General features: G+C 40.7%; 1 protein-coding gene across 1 annotated transcript in view; it reads right to left on the reverse strand.

Annotated features, from left to right (window-relative positions):
- Window positions 1-18,005, reverse strand: part of DNAH11 (dynein axonemal heavy chain 11) — a 424,128-nt gene that overhangs the window by 265,117 nt on the left and 141,006 nt on the right. Inside the window, exons 33-37 of the mRNA XM_073630040.1 lie at window positions 16,346-16,506; window positions 14,088-14,244; window positions 13,859-14,004; window positions 13,642-13,758; window positions 8,059-8,197 (exon numbers count right to left, since the gene is read on the reverse strand). Of these exons, the coding sequence (XP_073486141.1) occupies window positions 8,059-8,197; window positions 13,642-13,758; window positions 13,859-14,004; window positions 14,088-14,244; window positions 16,346-16,506 (720 nt within the window). The remainder of the gene's footprint in view (window positions 1-8,058; window positions 8,198-13,641; window positions 13,759-13,858; window positions 14,005-14,087; window positions 14,245-16,345; window positions 16,507-18,005) is intronic.

The raw sequence follows: 18,005 nt of genomic DNA on the forward strand, positions 1-18,005 counted from the left end.
TTTGCACTTCTCCTGCACATACCACCCACCACCATATACTCCTGTACTATGCCTGCAGTCTCTGACCGTCCCCTGTAGTATGACTGCTGTCTCTGACCCTCTCCTGTAGTACGCTGTGGCGGCACTCTCTGTACTATGTCTGCAGTCTCTGATCACCTCTTGTACTAACTGCAGTAACCTCTAGCAACCAATCAGTAAGTGGTAATGATGTGCTGTAACTTCTAGCAACTAATCAATGAGTGTGGGCCAGTTCTTCATGTGTACATTAATAAAGTTTTTTGAGATAAGTCTATGTGTGTGTTTGTTTGTTTTTTGGTATGTTGGGGAGGAGAGCAAAATTGCATGGGGGGAGCCCAAGAAAATCGCAGACTCTAACCACACCTTCTTTAAGCCACACCAAATATTTACTGTAATTTAAACCACGCCCATTTTTTCACCTCGATGCAAAACATATCACTTCAACCACACCCACAAAATGAATGCTCCTCCCCTAATTAACATACTATTCTGCCTAAACTGGCTTTCCAGAAAAAAGTGTACCTAAAAATATATTTTTGAAATGCTGGCAACTATGAGCATGGATGCCATTCAGAGAACACTTTACAGTTTTACAATGAACGTGAAGCATTCTCTGATTGGAAGAGGTGGAGATCATGATGTCACCACCCCACCAATCCACCATTCCACCTCACCTTATAAGAGAATGCTTTGCATTCAACTCACTTTGAAAGGCTTTTCTCTTTCTCTTATGCCACTGTGACAGGAAGTGAAGGAAAGTGAGGTTTTAGGGCTGAAGTTTAAGTATGGAAATGGTCACATTGCTTGGTCCAAGGTAATTTGTATTTCTTCTGATTGGTCAATGTGGAGAGGAGGGGTGATAATGTCACACTCCACCTCATCCAATCAGAGAACACTTTGAATTCACTGATAAAATGCAAAGTGTTCTCTGAGTGGCACCCGTGAAAACAAGCTACCTCCTGTGTTCACAATGCAGCAGGGCAGCTGCTCAGCACGGGACCTGGAAAGTCCTTTTCAGACACTTTCTGTTATAGGGTGACAACATTCTGGCTCTGTCTCCCGACTGCCATTGGCGGCCAGTGGTAATTTTTTTTGGGGGGGCGGCAAACATTACCAACCCCCCCCCCAATCGGTCGGGACTGGAGCACTTACCTCATCTATGGTGGAAGCGCATCTCCCGAGCTTCACCAGCGGCTTCCCATGCTCAGTGGCAGAGGGTTTCCCTTCCCCTGCTCTCCACGGGCATTGCAGCGGCTTCCGTTTCCTCCCTCCTCCTAAGTGGTCAATTGGGACTCTTCTCTTTTTGGCCAATCGGAAAACAGGTCTTAGACCTGCTACTGATTGGCCGGATTGAGGATCAGTGTTTCAATAGCGAATATTCATTCACTGTTGTAACACCTGGGTGGGCTCATGGCGCAATGCTCTGCGCCACAAGCCCACCCTATTTTGAAGTCTATTAGAGCTCTAATCGGGTGCTTCAAAAAAAATAAAATAAAGAAAATGCAAAGTGTTCTCTGAGTGCCGCCCATGCTGAGTGAGCAAACCCTTGAAGTCAAATGAGAAAAAATGAAATCTGATTGGCTGGTAGGAGCTACTGCACTTTACACCTCATCAATATTTTTCACACAGGGCATTAAAAAACGAGCTGCAAAGCCAGTACCGACGCCAGTAAAAAGCGGCTGTAAAAATGTGCTTTTAGAAGCGTTTTGTATTGGCGTTAATGCACGTTTAGCCGCGCTTAGCAGCGTTAAAGTTTAGCAACGTTTCTCTGCCCTCTTCTATTTTTCACTCCCAAATCCAATTACTACAGTTTAAAAACGCTTGACGCGGCTTAACGCTGTTAACGCTCTGTACAGATATATCACTTTTGGAACTTGTTCCATGGACCAGGCTGGTCGGAGTATCTCTTATAATCAGTTATGCCTGATTTATACCATTGGGTTTGTGAGTATATACTTATATACATTACAAGGTAGTGCGCTAAGTTGGTGAGCCCTCTGTACCTTATCTTTTACAGTTTTTCATTTGAGTTCCCCCGGCCTGCTATGAGTGGCAGCACAGCCTGTGCGGAAGTTGATTCAGTTGAGGAATTTCTGACTCCATGCGGCCACACTTATTTCTCACAAGCGAAGGAGATTTGGTTTCCTTCCTTTTTCATTCTTTGGATTTTAGTTCTTTCAGTAATATAGGCTCAGCATTACATGTGGATGATAACTAGAGTGGTCTGCATGCAAATACTGTCTGCCTAGGAAGACACATGCCTCCAAGACAGACATACATCTATCAAAACATTTTGGCATTTGCATAATTCCTCCCAAGAGCCAGCTCACTGCTTGTATCAGGCAATGTTCATTTTGCCATCAAATTTCGATTTCGTTTTTGTTATAGTCTTTTGATTAAAATGCCATGTTAGTTTTAGTCGTATTTTAAAAATCTCAATCTAAAACCTCCAGTACATTTTAGTCATCTAAAATCTAATGGGTTTAGTTAAATTTGAATGCATTATTTAAGCGTTTCTTTAGAATTGCCAAACTCATTATATACTCTTGGATTAAAAATCTAATAACATGTTATTATTTATGGTATTAGGTAGGGATGGGCCGAACGACCCACTGTTCGGTTTGCACCAGAACTTTTGAACAAGTTCGGGAAAGTTCGGAACCGAATAACGAACTCCACTGAAGTCTATGGGACCCGAACATGAAAAATCAAAAGTGCCCATTTTGAAGGCTTATATGCAAGTAATTGTCACTGATGCATGCATTGTCACGGCTCACCATCCTTGTGGTCTCCTCAAATGGTGACAGTACAGTGCATGCATCCTTTATGGGCCATTGACGTGGGGAAAAAAAAGCCGAGCCGACCTCAGCCTGTCGTTGTGCCATACTGCTTAGAAGGTACTTGAGGTTAATAGGACATTTCAGCAGAGGAGGAGGAGGAGGGGGTAGAGCTGACTAATCTGGCATCATCACCAGCTGTATGGAGACGTGGGGGACAACAAGCTGCAGCACTGAGCCCTGTCCTGCATCCTTCTGAGTTGCAAGCAGAGTTACCCAGGGTTCTGTGAACTAAATATATTGTCCCTGCTGATGCTTGCTGCACCACGTGGCAGCAGAAACATGGACTTTGCGGCTGACTGCCTTGCCCAACAATGCCACAACATTGCCTTCTACGTGATGGTAGAGAGATGGAATGGCCTTACATGAAAAGAAATAGTGACTGGGAATGTACCATTGTGGTACAGCACATTCTGCAAATTCACAGAATCGGGCAGAATCCACCAGGCGGAAGGGCAGAAGTTGCAGAGCCAGCAGCTTTGACAACCTTGCATTTAAACACTGGGCATGTGGGGGGCAGGAACTGTATTTTTTTCCACTGCAGCAGATGGGGCAGAGAAATTTGCCGGCTATAGTCTAAAGCTGGTGGTGTGCTGCTGGCACATATGCTACAAGGACCTGGGAAACCCTGCGCTATACCATCATCCCTGTCAGTGGAGGCTGCTGAGAGGTCATGAGGTAGAGCAGGGACAGACTGAGGTGAGTAAGGAGGAGGGACAGATTTGTGCCCCTTTTGTATGGCTTTTAGGTTGCCAAAGGGCTGAGTGGTGGGAGGTTAAATGCCTTGTCAAGCATGTGGTACCCAAATGGTTGGTATTTTTGCCACGCTTGATGTGCTTGAGACAAAGTTTGCAAATAGCAACAGTGCGATCAGCTGCACATTTACTAAAAAAGTGCCCAGACAGCTGAGCTGTGGGAAGTGGGCCGGGAGATAACAGCTCCACAATGTGATGGAAGAGGGTGGCTGCTCTCTACCCTTCCATGATGGCTGCCTCTTTGGGGTTGTGCCTCACCCTCACTTTCCTCCTCTGCTCTATCCGGCACCCAAGTCGAGTCAGTGACCTCATCATCTCATCCATCCTCATTAACACTGGAGACAATTTGGCGATACGCTGCCGCTGGGGGAACATAACTGCCAATTTGTGTACCAGTGTTCACCCCTCTTTGTAGACTCATGTTCCTGCCTTCCCCAACCTCAGAGTCAGAACCAATATCTGAATCGAGTAATGGCTGTGCATCATCAAGAAGCAAGTGGCTGATGCTGTGTTCAAATAACTACACTGACTCCTCCATGCCTGATGCTGGGGCTATGGTAAAAAAAGCTGTGGACAAGGAGGCAGGTTTTGCCACTATGGCAGCTGCAGGGGACTGTGCACTAGTCTCTGCTTGGGTGACGGAGAATGAGGACGGTTTAGTAAGCCAGTCCACCACCTCCTCTGCATCCTGTGGCTGGATAGAAATGATGCCCTGTCTGAGGACTGACCTTGTCCACCTTTGCCTGTGGACACATATGCTGCTGGCCCCCTTAATGTGCCATAGGAACGTCTCTCCTTGCTGTCCTCCCAGACAAGATGGGGGGAGTGGGGGGTGCTTATTAACAAAATGTAATAAAGATGTGTAAATGTGTACGTGGATGCACTTAAATCAATGGAAAGTGGTGTTTGGTGCACTTTAATTTGAGTATTTACGACACAGACACACTCCACGGATACACTATAATATTGCAGTAACGCACAGAACTATACGGCATTAAACTTGCAGCAATGCACAGAACTATATGACATTAAACTTGCAGTAACACAAATTAACTATATTGTGTTAAACTTGCAGTAATGCAATGAAATATATATGGCATTAAACTTGCAGTAACGCACAGAACTACATGGCGTTAAACTATCAGTAATGCACAGGACTATATGGCGTTAAACTTGCAGTAATGCAATGAAATATACGGCGTTAAACTTGCAGTAATGCACAGAACTATATGGCGTTAAACTTGCAGTAACGTACAGAACTATATGATGTTAAACTTGCAGTAATGCAATGAAATATACGGCGTTAAACTTGCAGTAATGCACAGAACTATATGGCGTTAAACTTGCAGTAACGTACAGAACTATATGATGTTAAACTTGCAGTAACGCAATGAAATATACAGCGTTAAACTTGCAGTAACGCACAGAACTATATGGCATTAAACTTGCAGTAAGCCAATGAAATATATGGCGTTAAACTTGCAATAACGCACAGAAAAAAAACAGTTTTAAAACGGTCACTACACTCACAGTGTCTGAACTGTCCCTACATTCACACTAATGTAAAGATGAATGGTCGCACTACACTCACACTGAACTATCATTAGATGCACACTAAACTGATATTCTACTGACAATAGAATCAGAATAGCACACTATAGCACACTAACTATCCAGAAGTACTGAACAGAGCCCTGTTCTATCTCTCTTCATGCCGCTATCACACTACAAATGGCCGCTATAGAAAGAATACTTTTATAGTGTGGGCGGGATTAAGAGCAACGAGCCATGATTGGATACAGTCATCATGACAGCATCCAATCATGGCTCTGACAGTGCTCTGTGCCCTGATTGGGTGAAGCTTTGATTGCTTCAGCAAATCAGGGCTTTCAATGCACTGTGCGGTGGCGCAGCGCACTGTGGTCGTTCGGCGGTCTGAACAAACGGTCAAACGACCTTATAATTCGGTTGTTCGCCTAAACAGGCAAATATATTGCTTTTTGACAAGCAAAAGTACAACCTGAAAATAAAAAAAAACAGTAAACTCTAATATGGACCACTAGGTTATAGGTGGCCAAACAGGCACAATGATAATCCACAAGCTGATCTCCTCTCCTCTAAGGCAACGTGCAAATGGATCTATGCATATGGATCCTGTATATACCTCAAGGATGGTAAATCCACAGGTCTCATGCATCAAAATAAGAGCAGACAACCCCTCATGGTGCAGTATATCAAACCAGTATAAAAGTTTATTCCAGAAATCAAATCAGAATACTCACATTTAAAATGAATAAAACATGCGTGTCATAAGGTAAAATGGACGGATGTTTCCAACCCACAATATGGCCATGGTCCACGTGTGTATCGACATGACACCTGATCCCAAGCTCCACCCTACGCTTTTTGTCCAATGGGAACTGCGTCAGGGGCGTGGCTGGCAATCGTCACTTCCTCTCATTTAAAATACGATGTGATCTTCTTTGACTGGTTACGTGTAACTAGATCTTCATGTCTATCTTCCTTTGACTGGTTCCCTCAACCATGCAACCATTAACTACTTGCTATACAGCGGCAGGTTGGCTCCCCTGCGTGAATCGCCTTAGCTGTACGGTGGCCACTTTAAGGGCTATAAGCAGCACGACCCTGGAGCGGATGCACGTGGCCAGTGGCTGCAATGTCTGCCGGCCACCCGTGATCGCTTCTCAGAGAGCCAGAATGGGTATCTGTCAACAGACAGATACCCACTCTGACAGGGGAATAGAGAGAGATCTGCTGTTCCTAGTGATCAGGAACAGCGATCTCTCTCCACCTCCCTAAGGAACACTTAACCCCTTGATTGCCCCCTAGTGTTAACCCTCCTCCTGCCAGTGACATTTATACAGTAATCAGTGGCTATTTTTAGCTCCGATCGCTGTATAAATGTCAATGGTCCCAAAAAAGTGTCAGAAGTGTCCGATCTGTCCGCCGCAATGTCGCAGTCCTACTAAAAATAGCTGATCACCGCCATTACTAGTAAAAAAAATTATAAAAATGCCATAAATATATCCCTTATTTTGTAGACGCTATAACTTTTGCGCAAACCAATCAATATACACTTATTGTTTTTTTACCAAAAATATGTAGAAGGATACATATTAGCCTAAACTGATGAAGACATATTTTTTTTCTTTTTTTGGATATTTTTTATAGCAAAAAGTAAAAAATATTGTTTTTTTTCAAAATTGTCTCTATTTTTTGTTTATTGAGCAAAAAATAAAAGCCACAGAGGTGATCAAATACCACCAAAAGAAAGCTCTATTTGTGGTAAAAAAAGGACGTAAATTTTGTTTGGGTACAGTGTCAGTTAAGGCGACACAGTGAAGTATCGCAAAAAAAAGGCCTGGTCATTAAGGGAGAAAATCTTCCGGTCCTTAAGTGGTTAATGACCTCTGCAAACTCTTCACCTGTGAAAGCTGCAAGGCGGATAGTGGATTCTAAAACTGACAGGTGAATGCAGAGTGGCGGCTAGACGGCCGGTAGGAGAAAAGCTGTACAGCTGATCTCATGGTTCAGGGAACCAGTCAAAGGAATACAGACATGAAGATCTAGTTACACATCGATTGCCAGCCACGCCCCTGACGATGTTCCTATTGGACTAAACGCATAGGGTGCAGCCTGAGATCTGGTGTCATGGGCGGACCGCGGGCATCTTGTGCGTTGGAAACATCTGTCCATTTTACCTTATGACATGATTGTTTTATTCTTTTAAATGTTAGTATTCTGATTTATCTGGAATAAACTTTTACACTGGTTTGATACCATCCTTGAGGGATATACAGGATCCATTTGCACGTTGCCTTAGTGGAGACCAGCCTGTGGATTATCATTGTGCCTGTTTGACCACCTATAACTTAGTGGTCCATATTTTGGGGTAAGAGGCCTGGTGTGTTGGTGTTCAGTGGAGGATTTATTACTATTCACCTCTGTCTGGTTATTCACCTCGGGTAATATGGACTTTTATGTACTCATGTGCGGTTTACCTAGCAGTGTCCGGGGACACCTTTGAATTGTTATGTTTCATTTGTCGTTTAGCTCTGCATATTTTTTCTTTTCATATTTATATTGTTACCAGCAATTTATGTCAGCTGCTTTTTAGAGCCTAAGCGCAGTGAATACTCCTTATCTAAAATGGTATTATGTTGATAAGGGGGGAAGAAAGATACAGGGAAAGAAAAATATAAGTATAATAAACTTCAGCTTTAAATGTTCAAATTTCTTATTGTAAGAAGTTATCTGCATAAGTATTTTCTCATTTTAAATATGGCTTATTTTTTAAGTGAAGGCCAGAATTCATGTTTCTCGGATGGATTTTACTATATACATATAGCAGAACATAGGACAATATTAACTCCACAAACGAGGATGACAACAACAGGAAATCTGTAGATCACGGTACAAAGACGTACCTGTTTAGAAAGTAGCTCCTTGCACAGTGTGTACAGCGTAATAAATTTTCTGGCCAGTGGACGGGCATCAAGGAAGCCTTCAGCGATCAGCATAATTTCACAGATCAATTCCGTGTCTGGCACCACCATGGCACAAGGCCTATATAAGACGATACATACCAAAGACATCAATACTGAATCGTTTTTAATGAAGAAAAAGAAATAAGACCCTAAATATTTTATCCTTTGTTTTTTTTTATATACTTGTAATATTGAATATGAGTTCCTGCCAGCTGTCTTCAGTGATGGGAATGTAAAGTGCAGCCTGTTAGGTGCTGAGTCAATATATTGTTGCCTCTGTTATAATTACACTTCTCTCTGCGCATTGAATGACAGCTTTCACAGAACAGTGACATAAGTAAAGACTCATAATTGGATTTTGTCTTCCATATTTGTACCTGCCATTTATTATATGGAAGATTACATCTGTACACTTCTAATAACAGAAATAGAATGGGGAAGTGCAACACCCACAGCATCCACTTTTTTATGAGAATCTCTCATTACTATATGAATATTATTATCTCTCTATTTTTAAATCATTAACATTGGCACAATGAGTATAATGTGAAACTCTGCTATTCTATGCTGCTCAATATATTCATATATGATTTTAGCATGACACATTTTATGAACTTAAAACATAGTTACTAATTACTTACATCAGCAGGAAACCATATACACTGCTACAACAAACAAAACTACTTACAAAAGGACTCACAACTTTTACCTAACTGAACACAAAATGCCACAATCCTATCTCTGCTGGTACTCAACTGTACTGTGGGTGCTACGCTTTTTTTGAAGCAATAACCCACAAAAGTTATTGCTTTCCAACTACACCAGCCTGCATTTTATGCATGGGGGCCATTGTTGAGGATTATCACTGCAATGACAGCTGTCAACATTAGAGGTTCAAAGATAGCTTAAAGTGTAAATTCACCTTTTCATAAAACAATGAAAAGGTGAACACACACCCTACACATCCCCTGGTCCTCACTGCACTGACCTACATGGGAGATTACCTGTCACTGCTCATGCAGTCGGTGCATCAGTCTGGGTATTTGAAAGCCCCACTCTTCTTTCCCTAGGCTTCCAGGACAGATCAGAGCGATCTCAACTGACCAATCAAAATCACTCTGTTTCATACTGGAAGCCCTAAGCAAAGAAGGGAAAGAAGAGTGTTGCTTTTAAATCCCTGGATTGCTGTACAGTAGACATGTGCACACTGAAATATTTCGTTTCGGAATTTTGTTTTCGTCCGAAAAATTAAATTTATTTAGTTACTACCGAAATTTGTTTTTATTTATTTCGTTTTTCGTTAAAAAAATTGCATTCGTCCAAATCAAATCCAAATGAATTAAGGTTAAATCTGTCATTGAAGGCTTATGGTGTCTGTCGAATGTTCAAAGAAGATTCAACGGAGCAGCTAAACTGTACGACGCCGCAATCGTACATTTCCGGTCGAATTTTCCGCCTACAAGCTAGCTGTAGTAGAATTCTAATGTTGTATGACTAGTAATAATTATATTTATTCATTATTTTACTAGTGAACCAACATTCAAATTTTTCTATAGCCTATGGGCGGATGCATTTGACCGGAAATGTACGATTGCAGCGTCGTACAGTTTAGCTGCTCCGTCAAAACTTCTTAGAACTTTTGACAGACACCATAAGCCAAAGATTCGACGTTTGTATGTTTTTCGTGTTCCTTTGTCGAATCTTCGTCATTCATGTTGAATGGTCTACTCTACCCCAACAGTCAGCCAACTTTCACATTCGTTTCTCAATCTCCAAGTGCAATGGCGGGCGCGGCATCCGACGTTGCGTCAGATATTGATATGGCATTATAATATAGAATCTATAATAATAATCCCCCCCCCACAACACGGGCAGCCTCTGAGGCTATCACAACACTAGTATCACTATCAAGTTCACAACACTAACACAATAGCAGCAGATTATTATGAAAAAGTGAAGTTGAACTGTAGCTTGTTTCACTATTGTTCTGCTGCTGTGCTTATGCTTAATTGCTAAATAATTCAGGTTCTCTGACAAACGGACCAGCTAAGATTGACTGTCTTCTGAAATGATTCAGTGTGTGTCTCTCTGCAAGCAAATTGTAAGTGAAAGTAAGTTGGCTGTACGCGTGTATATAGTTCTAGCTACTTTACTGCCCCTCTTTGGTTACAATCGGCCAATAACATTCATCATCATCATTATTTTTATTTTACTTCCCCCACCCAATTCCAGCAGCGATCTTTTCTCTCTATGTCGAATCTTTTCTCTCTATGTCGAATCTTTTCTCTCTATGTAGAATAATATTGGAGTAATAGAGCTAAGGTTAGGCACATTCGACCACAGGTTCGATAGACACAGATTGTTATTGTCAGTGTCATGTCAAATCTCCTATTTATATCGAACTGTTGTCGCAACGAAATAAAAAATAAAGCATTTGTTTATGTCGGATCTTTCGGTTTTCGTATTCTGCACTTTCGTTATTGTTTGTTAAAACGATAACGAGAATACTTGAAATTCGGACAAAAATGCATTCGGACGAAAACGAATGCACATGTCTACTGTACAGGCTATGTTGGCAGTGACAGATAACCACCCATGAAGGTAAGTGGGGACTGGGGTGGGGATGTAGAGTCTTAGTTTATCTTGATCTTTTTTGTGAAAAGGTGAACTTGCACTTTAAAGCTGATGAAATTACCCATGCAGTGGGGCTTCTACCCCTAACTTCCCCTCTTTTCACAACAGTGCAAGAATTAATTGCTTGTTTTTGTCTACAGCATCTTACAAAATCTGGTTTTCTTACCTTACCACTCACTCTCCTGGCAGCCAGCACTTTCCTCTTCCCCCCTGGCCTCGGTTATGTTACTGTACCTTTAAGAAGGAAAGGGCTGCCCCAGATGAGTCTGCTCTCTCTTTGCGCATTGCATTATATGTCTCATAGTTGAGAAACACTGGAGTTTAGTTAGGGACCACACTTATCAGAGGTGCCTTGATGCAGCAGTGTCACTAATGCATGCAATACTTGCAACTAAAGCCTCTGTTTTATTTTAACCTAAGTGGTTGAAATAGATTAGGTTTTTTTTTTCTGGCTAGCTTAAAGTGTGTTGGGGACCCCCATTGTTCCGTCTTTTATATTGCCTTGCCCAATGTGCACCTTTCCCTTTTTTTTGCTAGTTTCAAGCAGATTAAAGTTGCTGCCATTGTATTTTTCCCCTGCTTTGTATGCAATGATGTCAGCGCTTGACATCTGTTGGAGCATTAAAAAGAAGTGGTTTCAAGAAACCATTCACATGGTGAGGGCGAAGCCTGGGAGAGTGAGGGATACAGTCAGCAAAATTGCATTTTTAAGGTGTCCTAAATTGTGTTTGAGGCATAAGTCCCTGAACACATATGGCCCTGAATGTGAGTACAGCGTTCAGCCTCCGCATGTTTCAGCCTGTCCTTGATTTTGTCAGGCTGCTGACAATTGGGCTAGATACTACACCTGTGCCATCCGTGTGTCCCAGAAAACACCAGGATTTGATGCCGATGGGCCAAACCACCCTCTGCATGAAGCCCTATAGAACCCTTTAAGTGTCTTATTATATATTTACATCAATGAATGAAAAGTAAATATACATATTTGGCATTCATTCACAAAGATAGATAGATAGATAGATAGATAGATAGATAGATAGATAGATAGATAGATAGATAGATAGATAGATAGATAGATAGATATAGATAGATTTGTCATTCTCAGAAAAAATGGAGAGTGGGAGAGACATAGGGGAGCCCTATATTGTGTAGTTTCTCTGCTTTTCATAGCCACAAATGACATAATATTACTTGCCTCTACTTACCTCTGGATAGGCTGCAGTAAACCATCAAAATGGTATACAACCTGTCATCAAGCATGTGGTGAATATCTGCCTCCATGCAGATTTTCTTTTGGTGGATGGTCATACTCAGTGCATAGGGAGAACCAGACCTTAGTCCCTTTGGGTGGGCTGTATCAGGAGGGGTTGGTGGGATAAGAGATGTGCAATAAAAGGTCACAAAACGCCTTTGTTGCACAGGTGCCTAGTATCGCTTGATATTGCATATGGAGTAGACAATTAAAAAGATCTTGTGCAGAAAATATTATCTATTTTATCGTTTTAGTTAGATTAAAACACCTTGTAAAGCATTTTGTGGCTACTCACTACTTCTTCGGGACAGGTGCGTCACATACACTTCATTCTGGGCTTAGAAGAAAGCTGTCCATGGTGAGAAGAGTATTGAGTAGCTATGAAAAATGTTATATGGTGTCTTATTTATTATCTCTAATTTATTAAAGTTTTGAAAATACAGTATATATATATAGGTTCTTGAAAAAAACAGCATTAAATAGATTTGTCACCATGTATTTTCACAATAAAAAGGAGGAAACAACATAGATGACAAGGCTGGATACAGTTGGAGGGGGGGGGGATTGCACTAGCTGGATCATCATTTTTTTTTATCAGATTATAGGACAAGTTAACATTTTAATATAGGAAAACAACCAACAAGGCATCCAATTACCAGTAAATGTGCAATCCCTTGCACCCAACTACGTGGTGGATGAAAAAGAATAATAGCCCTTACAATAAATACCAAACCAGCTGCCACCCAAAAGTGATATCTTATACTTTAAATGGTAAACAGTAAATATATAGGTGGCGCTAGTATGTGATATTAGTACCCTACCCAATCCCGCACCCTGTATTCTAAACAATACTACACAATAACCAGAGATTATGAGCATAAACCATATGTGATTAATATATAAAACTACTAAACACCATGTCCATAGTTTAAAGTGTCCATAACAATACAATTCTTTAATATTTGCCAATATCTCTTGCACCGTACTGTGTTATTTCACACCCAATGTGCTCATTGGAAAATGAGGACCTCTTTGAATGTCAGATTTTGGCACATATTAAAGAATTTTATTATTATGAACAGTTTAAACTATGGACACTGTGTTTAGTAGATTTATTTATTAATCACATATGGTTTATTCTCATAATCTCTGGTTATTGTGCAATATTGTTTAGAATACAGGGTGCAGGATTGGGTAGGGTACCAATATCACATACTAGCGCCCCCTATATTTTTACTATCCAATTACCAGCACAGGCGGCCTAGGTATTAGACCATATATAAGGCACACCAGCAGGCCTGTGTTTTAGAGGTTTTCACAGTTATCATTTTGAGGCTTTTTTAGATTATATGGTGTTTTAATGTAATTACAACAATCGCATAGATTTTACTATAGGGATAAAGTTTCTTTATTTGTCTGCTCCTTATGCAGGTTCCACCAACACTAGGTGACTTTGCAACACAAGCATTTTGGGGCGTTTTTAAGAACATCTCATAGATAGATAGATAAAAAAAATAGACTTTTTTGTTTTTGCAATTACAATGCCTTTCCTGGAAACAATTATGTTTTCAGTATTGAAGATAAAAAAGCAACTAGTATAAGTAACAGTAGGTGGCGATAGCGCTCCAGCTGCTTGCCTGAAAAGAGCCTTGAGATTCTCTGGAAGTTCTGTGCGGCCGGCATAGCCAGGATTCATCGTGATAAATATTCCCACTGATGGCTTCAATGTGATGTTTTCTCCGAGGAATAGAAATCTGTCAGGTGGAGAGGGACAAGCCATGAAATGCGTTCCTGGCAAAAGATTACATTTTGATTTGATGTAAGTTATCATTTCTAGATAGAAGTGCGACTTGCCTCTTTTTCTTGTTGCGAATGGCATCTTGAATACTTTTCACTTGTACGGCAACCACTGACAGAACTTCCACTGCAATTCTGTTAAATTCATCAAAGCATCCCCAGGCTCCTGTCTGCGCCAGGCCTTTATAAATATTTCCTACAGACTACAAGACAAATTACGATGAGGCCACACTGTGAGAAGGAATGTTTTAGGAAGCGCAGATTGTGAATTTGCCATTTCACTTACTTTATAATCCATCTGTTCGGAGCAGTTGAATACATATACCATCACCCCAAGCGCCCGCCCTAAGTCTTTTGTGGTTTCGGTTTTGCCTGTTCCAGCTGGGCCTGCAGGAGCGCCACTCATGGTCAGGTGGAGGGACTGGGTCAGAGTTATGTAACACCTAAGAAGAAGCAAGGAAGCCAAGAAGTGGAGACTGTATCAGAAACTCATACATACATACATAAGAGATCTCAGTTTATAGCAGGCAGCAAAATAGTTCTCAGACATCAGATATGGTTACAAATCACATTTCCATTTAGTTTTTAGCCATGTTGAGTTGCACGTTTCTGAACAGCACCACTCATGTAAGATGTGAACAGGGCACACAGAATTCAATTGTTTTCTATGTGCTCTGTTCACATTATACAGTACATATGCAGTGTTGTGTTAAAACAACAGACATGATGTGAAAAAGTCCTAAAGGTTGAAAACTGTAGGATGTATGATGAAAAAGTTATTGAATAAGATGACATGTTTTCCAAGCATATTCTAAACTTAGGCTGGCCAGACACTATACAATCTTGTACAAACTCTATTAACAACTATGTAATGCAAGTGTCTGCCTGACTGCATACAAATTGATTGAATAGATTAGGTAGGTCCTCATAATACATAATAATGATACATCTGAAGTTGATTGTACAAAGATTGTATGGTCAGATTGGTATGTGCATGGTGATCCAAAGTCACACATATTACAAGCTATGTTTATTCATTTTTTTTTCAGTATCTCAATTTTGCGCCACTCAAACTAAACCTAAAAAAAAATGTACCATTATACTGTAATGTGTGTTTTGTGACCATAAAAAAACAAAATAAACTTTTTGTTATGCTGAGCAGTCCACACTGCATGAAATAGCCAACAATAGCTCAAAACACTGGATGGTAAGAAAAGAAGTTCATGTTGAAATGACAATGGTTTTTTTACCCATCCTGCAAATACTCTCTTTTCACATATAGTGTGGTGCCCTGCGTTTTACCGCACTGAAAGAACGTCGGTCACTGCTAGGACACACAGAAAACAATTTTCTATGTGTCCTATTCACAACGCAACATACCCCTGAGGTATGGTGCAGTGAAGTGCGGTGCAGTGACACATGCTGCATTTTATCGCAGCACACTGGACAGGATCGCATGTCACTGTATAGCAGCACACCGCGCTGCTGTACAGTGACATGAATGAAGTGTAGTGATAACAAAAGATTAAAGCTCCTCAAGGTCCAAATGTGTACCGATACCAAAAATTCTGAAAAATAGGATTTGTCGAAAAAAATAGGAGGAGTCACCGGAAATATATTTAATACAAACTCCAAATAAGAGCTCCTAGTTTGAACTACTACTCCTATGCACACCGTGCTGCTGTACAGTGGCATGATTGAAGTGTCACTTTTGTGCATTTAAGATACAATTAGCAAAAAAAAAAAAAGGGGGGGGGGGGGGAGAGCTGTGTGATGGCCTGAAGCTTGCATCACATTGCCCCCTACCGCCAGCTTGGTACAGCTGGAATGGGCAGCTGCCACATGCTAAACTGCTGCGGTTTAGTGTGCAGGAGCTGTCCATTGCTGAGTGACCGGGCCCTTAAAAGTACATCTGAAGGCAAAACCAATTATTTTTTTTCACTTTAGGATGTAGTGAGGTAAGTTTAGACAACTACAGGTCCCTTCAGTTTAAAGACATTTTTTCTTTCTTTTGCATCTCTATTTAAAGAAGTGAAGTTTTCGGAGTAGTTTTGAACTACTATAAAAACTAAAAAAAAAAAACAAAAACAAAAAAAAAAGTTTGGGATTTAGATGTGCTGGAAGGCTGATATTTTCATGTATGTGGCATGGTGCATTATTAGGAAGCTATCAGACTGTTTTTTGCCTACCCTGCACCTGTTCTCAAATAGAAAATACTGTATGAGATTAGCAAAGAAGGATGTTGTTAGAATTGGACATCTGATATACTGTCCAACAATGCTATCCTTTGCATGTGCCTACCTTCCCTGCCAGGCCAGGATATAGCATGATATACCAGTGAGAACCGTTTATTCAAACAGTAATCCAAAGCCAGCAACCAAAATGTACCTTTTTTTGTCTGGCTACAGCAATCTGATATCTGGGAGGCAGCTATGAATGACTTCATTCTGCTAATCGTTATTGCGATTTGCTTTGATTTATTGAATAAGCCCAGCTTTGAATACTAGGGCTATCTTTCATTTCCAGTTCAATACAGTAACTCACCTGTCAGTAAGAGGTGTAATGACCAGCCTGGGTGTATTTCCTAAGTACTCATATGAATACTGGAACTGAGCATCACATATGTTGGCAAAGCAGTGCTTCAGTTTGTCATCCCAGCGATGCCTCAGCTGAGACAACCAAGCAAAATCTTGAACGTTGTTTACCTGGGAGGAAAAGAAGTTGCAATTACTATCAGATGCAATCATTACAAAAGAGCTACAATACCAACAAAACTGCCATCTTCAGTGGTAACCAACATGGAAATTAAACTTTGTAGGAAAGCGAACCTGCATTCTACAAACAGTCACAGGCGTCATACATAGTCCAGATGAACCTGTATTTGTGATCTAGATGTCCTAAAATTGGTAGGGACTTTTTCAAACCTATGTACATGCCGTTGATAAGATTTCCATGGTACGGAAATTTAAATAGGGACAAAGACACTCAATACATGTGCTATTTACCAAACCTTACCAGCCAATCTGAGTGACAGCTCAGGTCTTGTACCCCTCCACACAGTACTGCATGGTATGTGTTGTAGAAGCTGTCAGTGAGTGCAGTTGTGCTAAGTAATACATCCGAGTGGCACCTTTGATGGTGGATGGGCCTGAGCAAGACTGAGCTTGTTGTTTAGCATATTAGGCTCCATACCTGTGGTTAGAGGCAATATTTTTCCAGATTCTTGTTTAACAAAAATAAAAAAGTGGAAGATGAACTACCTCCCTGCTTACATTTTTTCAACAAGTTGGGTTTTTATAGAACATAATTCAAGCCCACAGACAAGATCCCTAGGTTCACTCATCCCTATTCTCCTTTTGTGTCCTTTCTACCCCTCTCCTTCCTCCTCTTAGATACCTGCCCATATTTTCTATTGATATATACATTCTGTAACTATAAATGGTGCCATGATACACAACATGTGACTGCTAAAATGGCAACCGAGAGCTGGCATGTTTAACTTTTGTAAGACTTGTAATCTACATAAAAAATGTAAAAGTTGAATTCATAAAAATGGAGGGGGCTGAATCATTTTTTTTTTAATTTAGGGAAGTCTTTAACATCCCTCTCACCCTTTACAAAAAGGATTTTTCCCATTGTCATCACTGTCATTTTTTGGAAGCTGATATATGCATGCCAAAAGCTACAGAAACACGAAGCATGTCCAGAAAAAGTCTAGCCAATGTAATATAACAAGATTGGTTTGTGTGACATCAATGTAACTTGGCAGCAAAGAAGAACGGACTGGAATGCGCATTCACGAACAATGATGACTTCACTGTACTAGTCAGTGGGGGTGCTAGACGCTGTTGGGTGAGCATGTGTACTTTGTGGACATCACATTCAAAATGACCAAGCCACTAAAGCAACGAATTTGCATTATGTATGTTTCTTGCATCCTCTTCAATAAATGTCTCTTTTTCATAATAGATGGCTGGAAACTTTCCGGACAGACCTCGTATGTCAGAAGGTATTTTTAGGTTTATTTTATTCCTGATTGTTTCCTTTAAATTCATATTGACAAATCTATTCCCAGATTAACAGTATAAAAGTTATTAAGTAGAAAATGTAGATTCCAGAATATCTAATAACCCACCCTTCATTTATTTTGCGTAAAACCTGCATTTAACAGTTCCAGCAAAACATAATCAAGGGACACAGGAAA

Source organism: Aquarana catesbeiana, linkage group LG05 (assembly GCF_042186555.1).
Source record: "Aquarana catesbeiana isolate 2022-GZ linkage group LG05, ASM4218655v1, whole genome shotgun sequence".
Lineage (NCBI taxonomy): Eukaryota > Metazoa > Chordata > Amphibia > Anura > Ranidae > Aquarana > Aquarana catesbeiana.